The following is a 17,552-nucleotide window of genomic DNA, read 5'->3' as shown; positions in this document are numbered from 1 at the left end:
TGAACGATTCTCTCTTCAGAAGAGGCCAAGACTGAAGAGCTCTGAAAATTGCACGGAGTTCCAAAATATTGATCGGTAATCTCACCTCCTGAGATTCCCAAACTCCTTGTGCCGTCAGAGATCCCCACACAGCTCCCCAACCTGTGAGACTTGCATCTGTTGAAATTACAGTCCAGGTCGGAAGCACAAAAGAAGCCCCCTGAATTAAACGATGGTGATCTGTCCACCACGTTAGAGAGTGTCGTACAATCGGTTTTAAAGATATTAATTGAGATATCTTTGTGTAATCCTTGCACCATTGATTCAGCATACAGAGCTGAAGAGGTCGCATGTGAAAACGAGCAAAGGGGATCGCGTCCGATGCAGCAGTCATAAGACCTAGAATTTCCATGCATAAGGCTACCGAAGGGAATGATTGTGACTGAAGGTTTCGACAAGCTGAAATCAATTTTAGACGTCTCTTGTCTGTTAAAGACAGAGTCATGGACACTGAATCTATCTGGAAACCCAGAAAGGTTACCCTTGTCTGAGGAATCAATGAACTTTTTGGTGAATTGATCCTCCAACCATGATCTTGAAGAAACAACACAAGTCGATTCGTATGAGATTCTGCTAAATGTAAAGACTGAGCAAGTACCAAGATATCGTCCAAATAAGGAAATACCACAATACCCTGTTCTCTGATTACAGACAGAAGGGCACCGAGAACCTTTGTAAAAATTCTTGGAGCTGTAGCTAGGCCAAACGGCAGAGCCACAAACTGGTAATGCTTGTCCAGAAAAGAGAATCTCAGGAACTGATAATGATCTGGATGAATTGGAATATGCAGATATGCATCCTGTAAATCTATTGTGGACATAAAATGCCCTTGCTGAACAAAAGGCAAGATAGTCCTTACAGTTACCATTTTGAACGTTGGTATCCTTACATAACGATTCAATATTTTTAGATCCAGAACTGGTATGAAGGAATTCTCCTTCTTTGGTACAATGAAGAGATTTGAATAAAACCCCATCCCCTGTTCCAGAACTGGAACTGGCATAATTACTCCAGCCAACTCTAGATCTGAAACACAATTCAGAAATGCTTGAGCTTTCACTGGATTTACTGGGACACGGGAAAGAAAAAATCTCTTTGCAGGAGGTCTCATCTTGAAACCAATTCTGTACCCTTCTGAAACAATGTTCTGAATCCAAAGATTGTGAACAGAATTGATCCAAATTTCTTTGAAAAAACGTAACCTGCCCCCTACCAGCTGAGCTGGAATGAGGGCCGCACCTTCATGTGGACTTAGAAGCAGGCTTTGCCTTTCTAGAAGGCTTGGATTTATTCCAGACTGGAGATGGTTTCCAAACTGAAACTGCTCCTGAGGATGAAGGATCAGGCTTTTGTTCTTTGTTGAAACGAAAGGAACGAAAACGATTATTAGCCCTGTTTTTACCCTTAGATTTTTATCCTGTGGTAAAAAAGTTCCTTTCCCACCAGTAACAGTTGAGATAATGGAATCCAACTGAGAACCAAATAATTTGTTACCCTGGAAAGAAATGGAAAGTAGAGTTGATTTAGAAGCCATATCAGCATTCCAAGTTTTAAGCCATAAAGCTCTTCTAGCTAAAATAGCTAGAGACATAAACCTGACATCAACTCTGATAATATCAAAAATGGCATCACAGATAAAATTATTAGCATGCTGAAGAAGAATAATAATATTATGAGAATCATGATCTGTTACTTGTTGCGCTAAAGTCTCCAACCAAAAAGTTATAGCAGGTCTAAGAAGATTACCTGAACACAGATAAGCTTTTCTTAGAAAGGATTCAATTTTCCTATCTAAAGGATCTTTAAACGAAGTACCATCTGACGTAGGAATAGTAGTACGTTTAGCAAGGGTAGAAATAGCCCCATCGACTTTAGGGATTTTGTCCCAAAATTCTAATCTGTCAGACGGCACAGGATATAATTGCTTAAAACGTTTAGAAGGAGTAAATGAATTACCCAATTTATCCCATTCTCTGGAAATTACTTCAGAAATAGCATTAGGAACAGGAAAAACCACAGGAGATTTAAATACCTTATCTAAACGTTTAGAATTAGTATCAAGAGGACCAGAATCCTCTATTTCTAAAGCAATTAGTACTTCTTTAAGTAAAGAACGAATAAATTCCATTTTAAATAAATATGAAGATTTATCAGCATCAATCTCTGAGACAGAATCCTCTGAACCAGAAGAGTCATCAGAATCAGAATGATGATGTTCATTTAAAAATTCATCTGTAGAGAGAGAAGTTTTAAACGATTTTTTATGTTTACTAGAAGGAGAAATAACAGACATAGCCTTCTTGATGGATTCAGAAACAAAATCTCTTATGTTATCAGGAACATTCTGCACCTTAGATGTTGAGGGAACTGCAACAGGCAATGGTACATTACTAAAGGAAATATTATCTGCTTTAACAAGTTTGTCATGACAATTAATACAAACAACAGCCGGAGGAATAGCTACCAAAAGTTTACAGCAGATACACTTAGCTTTGGTAGTTCCAGCACTAGACAGCGATTTTCCTGAAGTATCTTCTGACTCAGATGCAACGTGAGACATCTTGCAATATGTAAGAGAAAAAACAACATATAAAGCAAAATTGATCAAATTCCTTAAATGACAGTTTCAGGAATGGGAAAAAATGCCAATAAACAAGCTTCTAGTAACCAGAAGCAAAGAAAAAATGAGACTGAAATAATGTGGAGACAAAAGCGACGCCCATATTTTTTGGCGCCAAATAATACGCCCACATTATTTGGCGCCTAAATGCTTTTTGGCGCCAAAAATGACGCCACATCCGGAATGCCGACATCTTTGGCGCAAAAGGACGTCAAAAAATGACGCAACTTCCAGCGACACGTATGACGCCGGAAACAGAAAAGATTTTTTGCGCCAAAAAAGTCCGCGCCAAGAATGACGCAATAAAATGAAGCATTTTCAGCCCCTGCGAGCCTAACAGCCCACAGGGAAAAAAAGTCAAATTTTTAAGGTAAGAAAAAATGATTGATTCAAATGCATTATCCCAAATATGAAACTGACTGTCTGAAAATAAGGAATGTTGAACATTCTGAGTCAAGGCAAATAAATGTTTGAATACATATATTTAGAACTTTATTTATAAAGTGCCCAACCATAGCTTAGAGTGTCACAGAAAATAAGATTTACTTACCCCAGGACACTCATCTACATGTTTGTAGAAAGCCAAACCAGTACTGAAACAAAAATCAGCAGAGGTAATGGTATAGAAATAAGAGTATATCGTCGATCTGAAAAGGGAGGTAAGAGATGAATCTCTACGACCGATAACAGAGAACCTATGAAATAGACCCCGTAGAAGGAGATCACTGCATTCAAATAGGCAATACTCTCCTCACATCCCTCTGACATTCACTGCACGCTGAGAGGAAAACCGGGCTCCAACTTGCTGCGGAGCGCATATCAACGTAGAATCTAGCACAAACTTACTTCACCACCTCCATAGGAGGCAAAGTTTGTAAAACTGAATTGTGGGGGTGGTGAGGGGTGTATTTATAGGCATTTTGAGGTTTGGGAAACTTTGCCCCTCCTGGTAGGAATGTATATCCCATACGTCACTAGCTCATGGACTCTTGCTAATTACATGAAAGAAAATTGGGTTTAATGCCCCTTTAAGCAAGGAGCAATAATATATTCACTAATGTTGTAGTTAGAACAAAAATATATTAATGGGACATAAAGGTACATTAATGAAACTGTTCTAATTTGTTAGAAAATGTAATCATTGTACTATTAGTTGCATATGACTATGTGTTCTGCAAGGAGGCTAATAAGCTCCAGAGCCGTACTAGATGGTCTGTAGTTGAACAAAGAAAATAACGAGAGGAGTAGAAGTGCATTATTGCTGGCTTTATGTTTTATCCCATTACATAAACACATAGTTATGTGCAAGCAGCAGCGCAACAAGAAAATAATCTAACACATTACAGTATTTTCCTTTTGCACTTTTACTTTACGTTAATTAAGAATATACTCTTGCCCGTTGGACAACAGATATTGGACAAAACAAAAGGTAAATGAAATACATTTTTGTGCCGTACATATTAATAACCTCTTCAGACACCATGGAACTAAATAATTATAATTCTGCTTAAAGGGGCATTGTACACTAGATTTTTCTTTGCATAAATGTTTTGTAGATGATTTATTTATACAGCCCATCTGGGGGTGTTTTGTAACAATGTAAAGTTTTGCTTATTTTAAAATAACATTGTGCTGATTTTCAGACTCCTAACCGAGCCCCAAAGTATCAGATGTATACTAATGTATACAGACTCCAGGATGTGTAATGGGTCTTTTAATATGCAGAGGAGGTGTTTGAGGTGGATGTCTGCCGTTCCCGATTTCCCAGCCCCTTTCAGTGGGGTCTCAGCCTAACCTTAACAACAGTGCTAAACTGAGAGCTTCTAAGTAAGTTTTTAAAAGTTTTTATACTGGATTTTTTTTATCCGTATCTGTGCATATTCGTCTTTATAATAGTGGCTATTACATTATTAATATTACAGCTATATGAAAATTTGTGTATATGGGCCCTTTACAGCTTGACAATATCAACCAGATCTTACCTTCTCAGGGTTAAATGTTGTAAACTGAATAAGGGGTGTGCGAGGTTTGTGCCTTGGAGCCGAGCTGTATTGTTGTCCTCGTTGTCTCAGGTTCTGAGAACAGAAAGAAACAATTGTTACTGCTTTTGTGTAGTTTGTTATAATAAATAACATAGTTTACAATTTAGCAAAAATGTTTTAGGACAAAGCAAAGCACCAGATTTAAAATAAATAACCCAAGCAAACATATAGATTAAAAACGTAAATTATGCTAAATTTCTTCTGACGGGGAGAGGTCACAGCTGCATTCATTACTTTTGGGAAATACAGAACCTGGCCACCAGGAGGATGCAGACACCCCAGCCAAAGGCTTAAATACCTCCCCACTTCCTTCATCCCCCAGTCATTCTGCCGAGGGAACAAGGAACAGTAGGAGAAATATTAGGGTGAAAAAGGTGCCAGAAGAACAAATAAAATGTAAGGCCACCCCATGGAATAAAAACGGGCGGAGAGCTGTGGCCTCTCCCCGTCAGAAGAAAAGAAAATTATCTGGTAAGTATAATTTATGTTTTTCTTCTAAAACGGGGAGAGGCCACAGCTGCATTCATTACTTTTGGTAAAACAATACCCAAGCTATAGAGGACACTGAATGCAAAATGTGAGGGATAAAAGAGAGGCAGACCCTAATCTGAGGACACCACAGAATGCAAAACCTCTCTCTTGAAGGCTGCTTCAGCAGAAGCAAAAAACATCAAACTTGTAAAGTCTGGAAAAAGTATGTAAGGAGGACCAGGTAGCCGCCTTACAAATCTGATCCATAGAGGCCTTAGTCTTGAAGGCCCAAGAGGAAACCACTGCCCCTGTAGAATGAGCCGTAATCCTCAGAGGAGGCTTATGTCCGGTTGTCTCAATGCTAAACGGAGGACACTCCTCAGCCAAAAGATAAGGAAGTCGAAGAGGCCCTCTGACCCCCACGCTTCCTGGAAAAGTTTGTCTAAATTCCTTTGTGGCCTGAAGATAGGACTTCAAGGCACAAACCACATCCAGAATTACGTTAAAAATCGTTCCTTCGATGAAGAAGGAGTAGGACATAAAAAAGGAACCACAATCTCACGATTGATGTTGCGAATTGACACAACCTTAGTAAGAAAATCTAACTTGGTTCGTAGAACAGCCTTATGAGCATGGAAAGCCAGATAAGGAGGGATGCATTGCAAGGCAGCAATCAAAGATACTCTGCGCGCAGAAGCAATAGCTCGTAGAAAAGGAACCTTCCAAGACAATAATTTAATGTCTACTTCATGCATAGGCTCCAACGGAGTCTGTGCAAAACCTAAAGAACAAGATTTAAACTCCAAGGAGCAACAGATCTAAACACAGGTCTGATCCTAGCAGAGACTTAACAAATGACTGCACATCAAGAAGCTTAGCGAACCTCTTATGCAGTAACACAGACAGGGCCAAAATCTGTCCCCTAAGGGGACTTGCAGAAAAGCCCTTCTCCAGTTCATCCTGGAGAACAGAAAAAGTAGGTCCTCCAGACCTTATGATAGATGTGATGAGCAACCAGCTACGAGCTTGAATGAGAGTAAAAATAACACTCTCAGAAAACCCTCTCTTGGCTAGGACTAAGCGTTCATTCTCCACGCAGTCAGCCTCAGAGAATCTAGACATAGATGAACAAAGAGAACTTGGTCAGTAGATTTCTGCGACAAGGTAACTTCCACGGAGGAGATAAAGACATCCTCACTAGTCCGCGAACCATATCCTTCATGGCCAAGACGGAGCAATCAGTATCACTGACGCCTGCTTGATTCAAGCAACTACTCTAGGAAGTGGTGGTAACGGCCGGAAAAGATAAATTAGATTGAACCTCCAAGGCACCGCTAATGCATCTGCTAGTTCCGCCTGAGGATCCCTGTACCTCGACCCATATCTGGGTAGCTTGGTATTGAGACATCATAAGATCCACCTCTTGCAAACACTCGGGATGGAGAGACCATTCTCCGGATGAAAGAATTGTCTGCTGAGGAAATCCGCTTCCCAGTTGTCCACACCCAGAATGTGGATCGCTGACAGCGAACAAATGTGGGTCTCCGCCCACTCCAGAATCTGAGATACTTCCCTCATAGCTAGGGAGCTTCTCGTTCCCCTCTCATGGTTGATGTAAGCCACCGAGGATCTATTGTCTGATTGGAATCTGATAAACTGGGACGAACCCAGCAGAGGCCAAGTCTTCAGAGCATTGTATATTGCCCGAATGTGATCGGGAAGGAGCTTTTCCTCTTGAGTCCATAGACCCTGTGCCTTCCTGGCACCCCAAACAGCTCCCCATCCTTACAGACTCGCAACCGTAGTCACAATCACCCAGGATGGTCTTGAGATGGATGTCCCTTGGGACAAGTGATCCGGACAAAAACACGAAGAGAGCGATTCTCTCGATCGGTTGTCCAGAGAAATCTGTTGAGACAGATCTGAATGATCGCCTTTCCACTGCTTCAGCATGTGCAGTTGCAACAGTCTGAGGTGAAACCTGGCAAAGTAAATGATGTCCAAGCTGGACACCATGAGACCAATCACCTCCATACACCGAACCACAGATGGCCTTAAGAAGGTCTGGAGGGCAAGACATGTTGAAGCTATCTTGCAACGGCTCTGGTCTGTTAGAAATATTCTCATGTCTATGGAGTCTATTATAGTACCCAAGAATTCTACCCTGGTACTTGATACAAGAGAACTCTCTCTAGATTTATCTTCCATTTATGGGATCGAAGAAGACAGAGGAGAGATTCCGAATGGTCCACTCTTCAAAAAATTTCTTGGACCCATAGCTAGACCAAACGGAAGATCAATAAAATGGAAGTGCTGGCCTAGGAACGCAAACCTTAGGAACTAGAGGTGGTCCTTGAGGATTGGTACATGAAAGGAGTATCCTTCAAATCTATCGTGGTCATGAACTGCCCTTCTTGAACGAGGGGAAGAATGGACCTATTGTCTCCCTCTTGAACAAGGGGATATTTAAAAACCTGTTTAAGCACTTTAGGTCCAAATCGGACGGATAGTTCCCTCCTTCTTTGGGACCATGAAAAGGTTTGAATAGTATCCCAAACCTCTAACTGCGATAGGCACCAGGATAATAACTCCTAAGAGGACAGATCCCGTATGCACCCTAGAAAGGCTTCCCTCCTTTCTGGTCAGGAAAACAGGAGAGAAAAGGGGAATCTGCCCTTGGGTGGTTGAGACTTGAAACCTATCTTGTAACCCTGAGCTATGACCTCCAGGACCCATGGATCCTGCAAGTCCCTGAACCAAGCGACTAAAAAGAGCAAAAGTCTGCCCCTACATGATCCATAAGAGGACCGGGGACTACCTATTCATGCCGACTTAGACTCGGTGGGCTTCTTGCTCTGCTTGGATTTATTCCAGGACTGAGCCAGCTTCCAAGAGCTCTTGGTTCACTCAGGCTTAGCGGACGACTGCTGACATGGCTTTATCAGAAGGAAAAGAATGAAAATTGTCCCTTAGACTAGTTCATATACCCTTGCCCCCTGTGACCATGGAGATAATTGAGTCCATGCCTGGACCAAACATAATCATTCCCTTAAAGGGGAGGGAAAGAAGTCTAGACTTAGAAGTCATATCCGCAAACCATGACTTCAGCCAGAGCCTGACGGGCCTGAACAGAAAAAGCTGAAGCCTTAGCATTCAGGCGAATAATATGCCTAATAACATCACAGATAAAAGAATTAGCAACCCTCAAGGCCGTAAATCTTTCCTGAGTAACGTCGAGGGGACCCGCCATCCTGATCAAATCCTATAAGGAGTCACACCAGAAAGTGGTTTCTCCAGCAACCGTGGCAACAGCCTCCGCCGGTTGAAACAAATATCCCATATGTTGAAACATCTTTCCATGGGCATCCTTTTTCCTTTAAACAAAGAGCTATCCTCAAGCAGGATAGTAATACGTTTAGCAAGGGTGAAGATAACGCCATCCCTTTTAGGGATGGAACCTCACAACTCCATTGAGAGTCCAGGACCGGGAACAATTTGTTAAAGGGAGAAGAGGGGAACAAGGAATCCAACCCTGTCCCATTCATTCTTGATAATGTTCACCAACTAACAGGAGCAGGGAAGGATAAGGTACCACCCTGTCCTCAAACTCTATCCAATTTAGGAATCAAAGGTTCATCAGGCAATTTGGCCTCTGGAACCTCTGAATTCGCCAAATACATCCTTAAAAGAAAGCGCAAATTCCTAAAACTAAAGTCTGGTTCCTCCGCAGCTGGAGGCTTAGAGGCAGCAGACTCCGACCCAGAATGTTCACACTCTGAAGTCTCAGAAAAAACTTTATCCAAGGAATACCCTATCAGCTTGCGCTTAGCAGGGAGAGGTAAAGGATTAAAGGCCGCAGACACCGCCGTCTGAACTGCGCAGTAACATCTGGTGAAAAATGGCCCCCTCCAGATGGAGGATCAGCAATGCTACGGGAAACTGCATGTATAGAGGGATAAGAATGTAGGGTACACACCTCACTGGATGACAACTCCTCAGAGGTGGACGACTCAGTTGTATGTTTAAAATTATCACATTATCAAGGCATATGAACATAACTGAGGAGGCGGTAACTAAGGCCTCCTCACAATATAAACAGGAATTACTCTTTAGGAATAGAGGGAGTGCCCTCTAAGTAACAGAATCCTCCATCGCTAGCGCACTAACCGGAGAACTATAGAAATAAAACATCTTATTTTATTAAAAAAAAACTGCACCTTTATATCCCAATGGCTGGGGCACTCACTACCTCCCATGACCCAGACAGTACAGAGACTTAGGACTCCTCTCTGATAGACACCCGGTCAGGAAAGAGGGAAAGAATCACATGGTGCACAATGCAGGACCGTCCCTGCTATCAGAAAAAGCGTGCCAAGCTTGTAAGCTGCATGGCTCTCAAAGTGAAAGTAAAACCTGTATATTCCATAACAGCCTATGAGCCCATAACATCTCACACATAAAAGCAGCATAAAATCAAATAAACATAATATTATTCCCCACTGTTCAATAATCCTCCTAATGAGAGATATTAACCCTTGATTCTATACAGATAAAAGGAGTCACACTGTGACCCTGTTTTCTTGTGTTATCATACATGTATAAAAAATAAAACGATCTTACCAGAATCTATGACATGGAACAGTAACACAGCCCTTCAAGTGTGACAGGTTAGTAGCATCGCTTCTGACATGGACTTGAGTGAAGAAAGCAGGCAGCTAAACTTGTCAACGCTGATTGCTTATGGAGCTGTTAATGAGTCGGGATGGTTTCGCAGAAAGACTCTCCCTGCATCTCCGGACTCTAACTTTCATCCAAGCTCTCACTGAGAGGCTGACAGGACTACTTAAAACTCCAGTCCCATCTCGAAGAGTACTACCATCCATAAGAGACTACTCCGAAATCTTCTGACACTTCTCTGCCAACCTCTTGTGACGAAAGGCAAAGAATGACTGGGGGATGAAGGAAGTGGGGGAGGTATTTAAGTCTTTGGCTGGGGTGTCTTTGCCTCCTCCTGGTGGCCAGGTTCTGTATTTCTCAAAAGTAATGAATGCAACTGTGGCCTCTCCCTGTTTAAGAAGAAAAAGTGATTCAGGGAAATAGTTAATATTCTGTAATATTCTGCATTATTGTAATATCTTTATGTTGATACAAAAGTGTTTTTTTTTTACAATCTAAGCTTTTGTCTAGCATTGCATATACAAAATGACAGCCCCCGTCATCTATGTGTTTACAAATACACCTCACAGCATTGGAAAACCGAGTTTAAAACTGATCTATTGCAGTTACAATGAAATTGTGCATGTGCATCTTATTGAAAAACATCATTCTGCAATAAAATCATAGACTGCTTCTTCTTTGTGATCCATTTGTCTACAAACGCTTATTGAACTTATTCTATTGCATAAGTCATTGAATTCAATTTTATATATTTTAATTACTCTTGTTTCAATACACCTATTTCTAGCATGAAGAGTAGTGAATGTGGATGAATAGTTATTTACATAGAAAATGGCCAGAAAATATTTCCATCACTACTGAAATTTGTGTGCATGTGAGCCATAGCCAGATCACACAAGTCTTTGTTATTATCTGTGAAATCAAGGTGAAGTAAACTGTTATTTGTTACATCTATTTAATATTGCTAAAAAAAAAAACAGCAATAACTTTTTACTCTGTTAAATAATAAATATCACAAGTAAGGTTTTAGAGTAAAGTTGTTAAAATTGCTATTAAAGGGATACTAAACCCACATTTTTTCTTTCATGATTCAGATAGAGCATGTAATTTTAAGCAACTTTCTAATTTACTCCTACTATCAATTTTTCTTCGACATCTTTATATCTTTATTTGAAAAAGCAGTAATTTAAGGTTAGGAGCAGGCCCATTTTTGGTTCAGAACCTGGGTAGCACTTGCTGATTAGTTTGCTACAGTTAGCCACCAATCAGCAAGCACTACCCAGGTGCTGAACTAAAAATGGGCTGACTCTTAAGCTGCAGTCCTGCTTTATCAAATCAAGATAGCAAGAGAACAATAAAAAATTGATAATAGGAGTAAATTAGAAAGTTGCTTAAAGGGACAGTCTAGGCCAAAATAAACTTTCATGATTCAGATAGAGCATGTAATTTTAAAAATTTTCCAATTTACTTTTATCACTAATTTTGGTATTCTTAGTTGAAAGCTTAACCTAGGAGGTTCATATGCTAATTTCTTAGACCTTGAAGCCCACCTCTTTCAGATTGCATTTTAACAGTTTTTCACCACTAGAGGGTGTTAGTTCACATATTTCATATAGATAACACTGTGCTCATGCACGAGAAGTTATCTGGGAGCAGGCACTGATTGGCTAGACTGCAAGTCTGTCAAAAGATCTGAAAAAAGGGGCAGTTTGCAGAGGCTTAGATACAAGATAATCACAGAGGTTAAAAGTAGGGTTGCACCGATACCGATACTAGTATCGGTATCGGTACCGATACCAAGTACTTGCATGAGTACTTGTACTCGTGTAAATGCACCGATACTTAAACCGATACCTCCACTTGCTACCCATATGCTATCGTGTGGTGTTTTTTTCAAATTGCATGTTCCCATTTCATTTAAAGCTGGAGTGGAGACTAAACTAAAAATTGTTTACTACTGTTCTGCCAATACAAATTGCTCTTATTTGTATTATTGTAGGAGAGATCACTGTACCTCATTCAGACAAACCCCTGAAGTACTGGGCAGTTAATAAACTGAGATTTCCAGCTCTGGCTAAAATGGCCCAAAAATATCTTTCTGCCCCATGCAGTAGTGTGGAAAGTTAAACCTCCTTACTGATAGCAAAAAAAAGATTTATAGCTGAACATGCAGAGAGGTTTCTGTTCTGTTCCTTAAAAAGAACTTGCCACTAACTTTTGAAAAAATATTCTAATTGCTAGATTGCCTTTTATACTGCTACTTCTCATCTTGCACAATTATGGTTAAAACATACTGTACTCTGAGGAACATCTTAGCTTATAGAATTGCAGGAAGAGTACTCATAGGAAAAATTAAGTTAATCCCAATGAACACTCATCCTGCAATTATAGGACTAGATTTAGATTACATTTGATTGGTAAGCTTTACCAATGCTCTGTTCACATTTCCAACTCCATAGCCTTTAATGGAGTAGGACGTATGAGAGCATTGGTAAAGCTTACCAGTGAAATGTAATCTAGCCCATAGTGTTGTTCACCATGATTAAACAGTATTCTGTTCTATTTTTTACTGTATGGCACTTTTGGTTGGTTGCAATTTTATATTTGTTATTTATTGTTGTTGTTAATATATTTTATTTTAATATTTTTATTTCTAAACATGTTCTGTGAACTTTGTGACGAATAAAACCTGTTTTATTATTTCATAATGCCGAGTTACAGTCCTTCATAATTATAAAGAAGGAATCTTAAATAATTAGTCTGTATTGTGCTTGGTAAACTGTCACATGACATAAAAAAAAGTATCGGTAATTGGTATCGGCGAGTATTTGAAAACAAGCATCGGTACTTGTACTCAGTCTTAAAAAAATGGTATCGGTGCAACCCTGGTTAAAAGTATATTAATATAACCGTGTTGGATATGCAAAACTGGGAAATGGGTAATAAAGGGATTATCTATCTTTTAAAACAATAAAAATTCTGGTGTAGACTGTCCCTTTAAAATTGCCTGCTCTGCCTGAATCATGAAAGAAAAAAAACTGAGTTTAGTATCCCTTTGAAATGATAACTATATAAGGGTTTAATATTTAACTTACAATCCATCCTGAGACAGTGGAATTTGGGATGCTGTTGAAACACATATACCCCCCCCCCCCCATTGCAAGCTCTATCTGAATCACAAGAGTTTAATTTGTACTTTACTATCCCTTTAAAGCAATCAAATCAGATCAGATTGGAGCTTGAGGGCCGTGTTTCTGGCGAGTCTTCAGACTCGTCAGAAACAGCAATTATGAAGCAGCGGTCTAAAGACCGCTGCTCCATAACCCTGTCCGCCTGCTCTGAGCAAGAGGAAAGAAATCGCCACAATTCAACCCGATTGAGTACGATCGGGTTGATTGACACCCCCTGCTGGCGGCCCATTGGCCGCGAGTCTGCAGGGGGCGGCGTTGCACCAGCAGCTCTTGTGAGCTGCTGGTGCAATGCTGAATACGGAGAGCGTATTGCTCTCCGCATTCAGCGAGGTCTTGCGGACCTGATCCGCACTGTTGGATCAGGTCCGCAAGACCTTTGTTAAATAGGCCTCTAATTCTATAGCAAATGACGTACAGTAGTTTAGTTCCATCTGCCAGCCATTAACAGCTCTTTCGAAAACCAATGAGACACTGCTGGGAATGAGTATGTTAGCAGCGTCTGCCCTTGCCTCATTTACATATCTTTAATGTATATAACTCCTATGCCAACAGAAATATGCTTTCCTGGACGTGCCTTTGATAGCTTTAGGATTGACATTTCCATTAGTTCTATCACTGGCCTATATCCATTACTTTCCATATTCAGCTGGATGAACCAACCACCACCCTGGCCTATGAATGTAAGAGCATGTGACATTTGCTGGCTGGCTGCTAAGTTTGCATGTTCAATTCCACAGCAATGATCTGCAGATTTATTGCATATCGATTTAAACCCTTTTGCTAGCTATATCACCTTCATACCTGCTGGACTTGTACACTGCCCAATGCAGTCAGTCACTGTGCTCACTAGAGTGCCATATATAAGATAAGAGTAGTAGGTCACTTCACTGTGATGAAATAGTCATTGTGAACACAATGTGTGACATTTCAGTTTATTTTCTCTCCCCTGCACCATCAGCATGTTTAGGATTTGTGACATTCCTGCTCCTACCCACTCCCACTCCAGAGACAGACATGGGATTTACAATTCACTGTGCTGGAGGCAGATAATACAGCTCCAGTTCTTTCTTGAATATAATAATGTATGAAAGTCTTAGAAATCTGAGGGCCACCTCCTAGTGGGAAGAGATGCGAAAGAGGATTTCTAAATAAAAAGTAATTTTATGGCATATTTTTGTATTTTTTTATAATCAGGTTAGTGTAGCACTCTTTAAAGGTCACTATTTTTTTTTTTTTTTTTTTAATAAAACCTTAAAGAAACAAGAAACTTGAAATTAACCCCAAGTACAAATGTGATGCTTATTTGTAATTTTGTTTGTTTGATCAATAAAATTCTATATTTCAATCTTCCAGTTAAAGTTCTACATGAATCAGTTTCTCTACTCACAAAACAGATACTGAAAGTAAAAAGGTGAAGCGATGTGAAGCTCATTTGCATTCCGTTACCCAAAATACCCTTCTGAAACACTGTTAGCTGTGGTTTTCTGTGGAGAAATTTGCAGATGGGCTATATAATCTGTTGTGCCTCACTATACTCATATTTGGCAAAAAAAAATAATAATGTTTTAAACCAATATTACACAATAAATTAGTCATTGATGCTGTTAAAGCTTTTAATATACATCACTGCTAAATATTGCAATACAATTTTCTACTATTGACAATGACAAAGAGCAGTAATAGATCACAAATCTTGTTTTTTTCACACCCTTTTCCAGCAAAGTACACAGAAGCAATCATCAGTAAATCTGTAGCTAAGTGACACGGCATCATAGAGATGAAAGCATTAAAAAAAAAAACATTATTTTTAAGCTTACTTACCATTGTGAAATATTTGGCACTGAACCATGGCACAATGAAACAGTTTCAGCAAAAATAAGTCATTTTAAATTTAAATAAATAACCAAATAAAAGTGTTAATGCTACCTAGTTTAACTGCTGTACCAACTGTATAAAATACTTAAATAATGCCTGGGATAAGCATAAGGCTACAAACTAGATACGTTTACACTTTTAGGATTTTATGGGCAGACTTGTTGGGCCTATGGTTCTTATCTGTCGTCAAAATCTATGTTTCTAGAACATAGGGGGGCTAACAAAGGTGTTGAAGACACAGCACATATATTTCAACTCACTGGGGATACTGCACATGCGTTTGGAGGTGCATAGCACCCCTCAGTACCCCATAGAACAGCCACTGCATATGGCACTGTTTATGCTGCACAAGAGCCACAAACCTGAAGGTGAATTCAGAGCCAGGAACATATATACTAACTCCTCCCAAAGAGGACAGAAGAAGGAAAACAACGCATCTTCAGCTGAAAGTCACATTTGTCACATAGGGTTTTATGTGTGTTGCATATGGTGAGAGGTAATAGAATTGCATGACATTACAGACGAATAGTTCACTACAACACCACATAACTTGTTGTGCACATAAGTGGCTTGTAGTGTCACAAAATACCTCTATGATTCAGGCACACAAGATATAGATAAGATAGGAGGAGAGAACTGATAAAATGCTTTGGTGGGACAAATTGTGAACCGTAGGCCTTAGATTAGACAGCCATGATCCAGGAACATAATAAAAGACCTTGTTCCAAATTTTATATTGCAGCAGTTTTTAATGACAATCTAAGATTCTAATGACATATCATGTACCAAGGTAATTTACACGGCTATTCTAAACTCTAGAAACCTACAATTCTATGCTGCACCAAAGAGCTTACAGCCCAATAGCAATAAAATCAGCTTTTCATTTAATTATATAGGTATGTTGGGAAAACCTAGCAGTTTCTAATCTGCCCCTAGAAGCATATGATCTAATAATTTTATGGGAGATAATGCCCAAAGTTTCTAATCTAGTAGTATAACAAGAGAACTTGCCTCAAAAACTCTCTGTCCAGAGGTATTACTGGAGACTCTCCAAAAAAAAGTGTTAATAATTTGTTGTTATAGTAATAACCCCACACTCTAAAGGGAAATATGTTTTTGACAGATTTCAGCCATACATCTCCTGAAATATAAAATTCTACAATCACAACACATTAGTTATGGCACGCTAGGTCACTTTTTGACTTGGCAATAAAGAATTCTGTCATCCATAACATCACATTTTAGGAAATACATATTTTCCAGCAAAAAAAGTTACCTTGTCTAAAGGGGTTAATATCTAAGCTGCTGAAAAGAGATGTGCTGATGCCCTTGCGGCCGCTGTGCCAGGGACTCAGAGAAACCTCATATTTACTTTCCAATCAATTTTTAACTATTGTCCAGACGCCTATAGTGGTTAGGTGGCTCCTTGTCGCAGGTCATGTGACCAGAACAAGCCAATGTTCTGTCTGCCTTGCATAATATATAAAAAGAACTACCCAAAATCAGAAAACAAAAACAAATAACTATAAATAAATACATAAAAAAGCATATTAACACCAAATGAAAACACAGTAAAACAAGGGGTTAGCGCAAAATTGCAGAATCTCTATAAAGAGGGCTATTGAGATTTGCCTGTATACACAGTATCTGAGATAATCTCAGGATACCATGTTACAAGGATAAACTGCAGATGAATAAAATATAGTATCTGAATTACAAAAGGTAGAAAAGGAAAGATAGTTGTTTAAAGGAACAGTCAACACCAAAATTTTTGTTTTTTAAAAAGAAAGATAATTACCCATTCCCCAGTTTTGCATAACCAACACTGTTATAGAAATATACTTTTTACCTCTGTGATTTCATTGTATCTAAGCCTCTGCAAACTGCCCTTTTATTTTAGTTCTTTTGACAGATTTGCATTTTAGCCAATCAGTGCTCACTCCAGGGTAACTTCACGTGCATGAGCTCAATGTTATCTATACAAAACACCTGAACTAATGCCCTCTAGTGGTCAAAATGCATTCAGATTAGAGGCAGTCTTCAATGTCTAAGAAATTTGCATATGAACCATCTAGGTTTAGTTTTCAACTAAGAATACCAAGAGAACAAAGCTAAATTGGTGATAAAAGTAAATTGGAAAGTTGTATAAATTACATTCCCTATTTAAATCATGAAAGTTTTTTTTGGACTTGACTGTCCCTTTAATATAAGAAACATTAGCAAAGTAAATGTAACCTAAATTTGTCACACTGAGACAATCACACTTCAAACTCTCTTTTGTAAGAAATGATGGCCTAGATTTAAAGTTGGGCGGTAGCCGTCAAAACCAGCGTTAGAGGCTCCTAACGCTGGTTTTTACCGCCCTCTGGTATTTGGAGTCAGTCATTAAAGGGTTTAACGCTCACTTTCCAGCCGCGACTTTTCCATACCGCAGATCCCCTTACGTCAATTGCGTATCCTATCTTTTCAATGGGATCTTTCTAACTCCGGTATTTAGAGTCGTGGCTGAAGTGAGCGTTAGAAATCTAACGACAAAACTCCAGCCGCAGAAAAAAGTCAGTAGTTAAGAGCTTTCTGTGCTAACGCCGGTTTATAAAGCTCTTAACTACTGTGCTCTAAAGTACACTAACACTAATA

General features: G+C 39.5%; 1 protein-coding gene across 1 annotated transcript in view; it reads right to left on the bottom strand.

The window, feature by feature from the left end:
- FA2H (fatty acid 2-hydroxylase) overlaps positions 1-17,552 on the bottom strand; it is a 123,354-nt gene that overhangs the window by 35,746 nt on the left and 70,056 nt on the right. The window contains exon 2 of the mRNA XM_053695246.1: positions 4,642-4,734. Coding sequence (XP_053551221.1) covers positions 4,642-4,734 — 93 coding nt within the window. The remainder of the gene's footprint in view (positions 1-4,641; positions 4,735-17,552) is intronic.

This window comes from Bombina bombina, chromosome 1 (assembly GCF_027579735.1).
Source record: "Bombina bombina isolate aBomBom1 chromosome 1, aBomBom1.pri, whole genome shotgun sequence".
Lineage (NCBI taxonomy): Eukaryota > Metazoa > Chordata > Amphibia > Anura > Bombinatoridae > Bombina > Bombina bombina.
This window is presented reverse-complemented; position numbering and strand designations above follow the sequence as displayed.